The sequence below is a fragment of the Amyelois transitella genome, chromosome W, assembly GCF_032362555.1.
Source record: "Amyelois transitella isolate CPQ chromosome W, ilAmyTran1.1, whole genome shotgun sequence".
NCBI classification, from domain to species: domain Eukaryota; kingdom Metazoa; phylum Arthropoda; class Insecta; order Lepidoptera; family Pyralidae; genus Amyelois; species Amyelois transitella.
Window position 1 is genome coordinate 2,123,373 of NC_083536.1, and position 5,352 is coordinate 2,128,724.

The following is a 5,352-nucleotide window of genomic DNA, read 5'->3' on the forward strand; positions in this document are numbered from 1 at the left end:
TTGGGACGATCCAGTGCCTCCCGCGATCTTAAATAAATGGACACAGTTTCATAATGAACTTGCTTATCTAGAACAAATAAAAATTCCGCGACATGTCGGATTACGTTCTCCGCATGTCATTCTAGGTTTCGCAGACGCAAGTGAAAGGTGCTATGGCGCTAATGTGTACATTCGCGTTAGTCAAGACTCATACTCACCCGGCTCTGTCCACTTGCTCGCTTCTAAGTCTCGCGTAGCTTCAGTATCTAAAATGCCACTCGCACGACTAGAGCTGTGCGCCGCTCTTCTTCTCGCTAACCTTCTAGACGCCGTTAGACATACTCTTTCTCAGAGATGTCATATCAACGAAATATACTCGTTTTCAGATTCATCTGTGGCGCTTACGTGGTACAATATAACTTAATAGTAAATCAACTACCCCCACAGTTTAACGTTTATTCATTTACAAGAACAGTAATTTACAAGATAAGTTTTGTTCTACAAGTATTGCTATTCGAGATCGATATCGAGACTTCTACAGCAAATCGTGTGCTGAGCAGACGTGTTACTCGTTAATTTCCCAATAATTGAACTTGATTTATACTAAACTCGCGTTTAAATCAACGTGTACAAGTGCGAAAATACAAATAGCAATATTTATTGCACCTGCGACGTTCTACGGCAAGTTTCGTGGCACGGCAAGTTGAAGCGAGCGCGGGGACCGCATCTTCACCTCCGCGAAAGGGTCAAATATATTATTCTTCTCACTCCGTTGTGTGCATACGCTACGACCGCAGCTACGACTAGTGCCGAGTGATACCGAATGATTCCGGCTGACGCATGAGCTTGAAGCTACGACCCAATACCTACTACGAGTCTACGACAGGGGCGCCTTTGTACTGCTACGAGAACGCTTAGCTACTTGTTACCGTTATTTTGTTTTGCTTTGACTAATAGCAGACTTAAAGTATGCCTAATTTAATGCGCTCTCCGCCACTAAATAAGTCAGTAAGTTTTTCGGAAACGGACATGGATAAGGTGGGCCAGTTTTCTGGATCTTTGGAGGATGTTATTAACATTACGCAACGAGATAACAAACGGCGCCGGATTACGGACGAGTGCATGGATAGCACCTCAACAGATTTACGGACTATAGTTAGAGAAGAGTTATGTAATATAATGAAACCCCTTCAACAAGAAATAAAAGAAATTAAAGATTTTAATAAACAAATTCAAAATTCTATGGATTTTCTGGTGGAGCAAAATAAGGAATATCAGACGAAGATAAATGAGCTTGAAGTGCAATCTAAGAAAAATAGAGATTATATTAACATCCTGGAAAGCAAACTCGAAGATATTCTTATAGCGAGTCGTAAAACAAACTTTGAAATAAAAAATGTTCCAAAGATGAACCCTGAGACTAAACAGGACCTCATAGAAAATGTCACAAACTTGTTCAAGACTGTGGACTGCTCATTACGAAATTGTGACATTAAGGACATTTATCGAGTGAGAGGAAATCATCCTGAAAAGAAGAATACTCCAATTATTGTGGAGACTAACTCTGCTATTTTAAAAGCGGAATTCCTAAAGAAGGTAAAATTTTTTAACATGAAACATCAAAATAAATTATGTGCCAAACACATGGGCTACAAAACGCAGGAGGATACTCCAATATTCGTATCAGAACACCTCACAGCAAAAGGAACACGTCTCCATTTCCTAGCCCGTGACCTCGCTAAGTCGAAGAGTTACAAATTTTGTTGGACGGCTTATGGAAAAGTATTCGTTAGAAAAGATGAAAATTCTCCAATAATAAATATTAGGACTGAAGAGCAAGTCCAAGGCTTATTCCAAGATAAATGACTATTTTTGCAGCTTAACGTGTGTATGAATAACGATGAACTATATGTACGTCTATGGTTAAACTTAATGAAGGTAATATTTTTTATCTCAATGTTCTTAACAAATTTGAAAAGACAATTATCACTCACAAAATTCAAAGTCACTCAACAACTACTTAAATATCCATACTTGATTTATAACAATAATAAATTAAAGCAATTTTGCTATTCATTTGTAATACATGCATGTTTACTATTTAATATTAAAAATGTCTATGTGTACACTGCCTTACTTTTGCCTAGTCTGTTGTTGTTAATTGCTAACTCTAGGGGTAACATACATATCACTTATGATAATTTCAGTCTCTTATTCTCACTTATATGGAAAACTTTTATTAGATATCAAAATAAGCTGATACAATCATATAATAATAATTCATTTATAAAAAAAATTCATTTTATTACATACCATCAACACGGCTTTTGGACTATATATACATATATATATAACAGTTATATACATATATATATAACAGTTATATATAACAGTTATATACTTGAAATATACAATTCAAATATATATTTAATTTATTATAACGGATCTGTGCACTTTTTGAACTTTCGGATTTTTTCACATTTGGTGAAAGTATACACCTTCTGTCATTTGTCTAAACAGCCCTTATGTAACTATTTCTTAAATACATATTTACGTTTAAAACCGATTGAACATCTAAGTATGCAAATAATGATAGTAAAATCGTACAAACCACAAAATTCAGTAATTATTAAAATGAAATGCATTTACTGTATATGTCACATCGGCCTTATTTTGACGTGCAGCCTAACTTATTATCATAATGGATGAACGATTGGTAACGTTAAATGACATAGACAATATGGAGATAGCCACTTCCACTATTTGTAGCCCTAGTGAATTTAATTCAACTATTAAAGTAGACAAAAGGGACCTTACTGTAATAACACAAAATATAAGAAGTATTGATCACAACTTTGACGATTTTACCCTTACTTTGGCTACTTTAAAGACTGATATAGATGTTGTTATATTGACAGAATGTAGATTAAATGATAATAAAAACATACCTCAAATGATAGGCTATTGCATGTATCATAGTACTCGTCACTTAAACCAAAATGATGGTGTTGTTCTCTATATTAAAAATACACTTAGGCACGAAGTGAAGGAAATCATACTTACCCATGCTTCCTGTATTCAAGTCGATGTACTGGGCACTGTCATTTTAGGTATATATAGGTCTCCATCACAACAAAATGCCGAACCGTTCATAAATTCCCTAGAGTCCCATCTAATATCTTTAAATTCTAGAAATAATATAGTTGTCGCGGGTGACTTAAACATAAACATTAAGTTTAAAACTAAAGAAGAATCTCATGAACGCAAAAACAGAATACTGTACCAGAATATGTTATCTAACTATGGGATACTTGCAGGACATACTTTTAAAACGAATGATAAAAATTGCATAGATCATATAATGCTCAAATTAAATAAAGTAAAACATACCGCACGTATAGTTATTTTAGAAACTAGTATAACAGACCATAAAACTGTTTTTCTCTCCATCTCCTCAGTACCGCGTTGTTCACAGGTGAATAAATCTAGAACCAAAACTGATTTCGGAAGTGCCGTAGTTGCGTTGGAAAAAAGCAATGTTAATGACTTACTGTTCTGTGATGACCCCACAATAATAATAGAGAAGTTAACTAAATGTATAAAAAATTGCTTGGATCAAAATTCTGTTACCACTAATATACCTAAATCTAAAAGAATAATAAAACCCTGGATCACCCCAGGAATATTGCGTTGTATAAAAAATCGGAACAAATTACAGAAAGAATGTAAAAATAATCCTGGGAATGAAGTTACTAAAGTCATTTATAAAAGATATAGGAACTATTGTAATAATCTGATTAAAAAATTAAAACGAAATTATGAAAAAGAACTTTTATCAAAATCTTTAAATAATAATAAACAACTTTGGAAAAATATTAGAAGCATTACTTATACTAACAAAAATAATAGTCAAAACTCTGAATTGTTGCATATTAAACCCTCAAATCAGGAATCTGTTAACTATATAAATAAAGTGTTTGCAAATGTTGGTAAACAATTAGCTACGCAGATTCAGACAAGTTCTGAAGCTGAACTTAATACAATGTTACATAATATTCCACAACAACCTAATACATTTGTGCTACTGCCAACGGATTGTGATGAAGTGAGCGGTGTACTGATGGGTCTCAAATCGGACAGTGCTCCTGGATGGGACAACATATCCACAAAATTCCTGAAACTAGGTAAAAATGTAATTGTTCCGATTCTGACTCACCTAGTAAATCTTTGTTTTTTGAAGGGAATATTTCCGTTGCCACTAAAAAAATCCATTATCACACCTATACATAAGAGAGGTAATAGAAACGATGTCAGCAACTATCGGCCAATATCTATTCTACCAGCTATATCGAAAGTTTTGGAAAAATTAATTAACATTAGATTAATAAATTTTCTTGACAAATACCAAATACTTTCGTCAAAACAATTTGGCTTCCGACGAGGAAAATCGGCGGAAGATGCAGTAATTGAGCTGACAACTCTGGTTGCACGTAATTTAGATCTAGGCGTCAAATGCTCTGCTGTATTCCTGGACCTGAAAAGTGCTTTCGACACCGTTTCTATCCCCATTCTTATACGGAAGTTAGAACGAATAGGTATCAGAGATGTGGCACTCGCTCTGTTTTAAGACTATCTGAGTAACAGACAGCAAACGGTTAAAATTGAAAACTGTGTGAGTGAGGTAGAAAATGTTACATATGGTGTTCCTCAAGGGAGTGTACTGGGTCCCACCCTGTTTCTTTTGTATATAAATGATCTCTGTGAAATGAATATTCCAAATGCGAAAATCTTTTCATATGCGGACGATACTGCCATTGTCTTCAGTGGCACTACATGGGATAGTACACGTACACACATTGAGACAGGGCTAGCCCAGGTAGCACGCTGGCTCAAAAGTAATTTGCTCACTCTTAACACTGCAAAAACTAATTACATCTGTTTTGGTATTGACTCACGAAATCAACCTAATCAAGGTTACCGTATAAAAATCCATTCTTGTAACCAAAATACTGATCTTCCTGACTGCTGCTGTCCTATCATCGACAGAGTAGATAAGGTTAAGTACTTGGGTGTACTGGTTGATCAAAGATTATCATGGTACCCGCATGTAGATCACGTAATAAATAGAGTGAGAAAGTTGTCCTGGATATTTAAATCATTACGTTATGTGGTACCCAGAGGTTTAGACGTACAGTGCTCATCCAAAAACCTTCTGAACAATATTTATATATCACTTGTGCAGTGCATTCTTATTTATTGTATTTCAGTTTGGGGAAATGCTGCAAAGACTCATTTTATAGGATTAGAAAGAGCACAGAGATTCCTGATCAAAATTATGTATTTTAAGAAAAAGCGATATTCAACTGAACTCTT

General features: G+C 34.8%; 1 protein-coding gene across 1 annotated transcript; it reads left to right on the top strand.

The window, feature by feature from the left end:
- The first annotated feature begins 718 nt into the window (after positions 1 to 718).
- LOC106134695 (uncharacterized) lies at positions 719 to 5,352 on the top strand. Its single transcript, XM_013334799.2, has 2 exons — positions 719 to 1,917; positions 5,247 to 5,352. Exon 1 carries the CDS (start codon positions 949 to 951, stop codon positions 1,843 to 1,845), a length of 897 nt encoding a protein of 298 aa, XP_013190253.1. The 5' UTR covers positions 719 to 948; the 3' UTR covers positions 1,846 to 1,917; positions 5,247 to 5,352.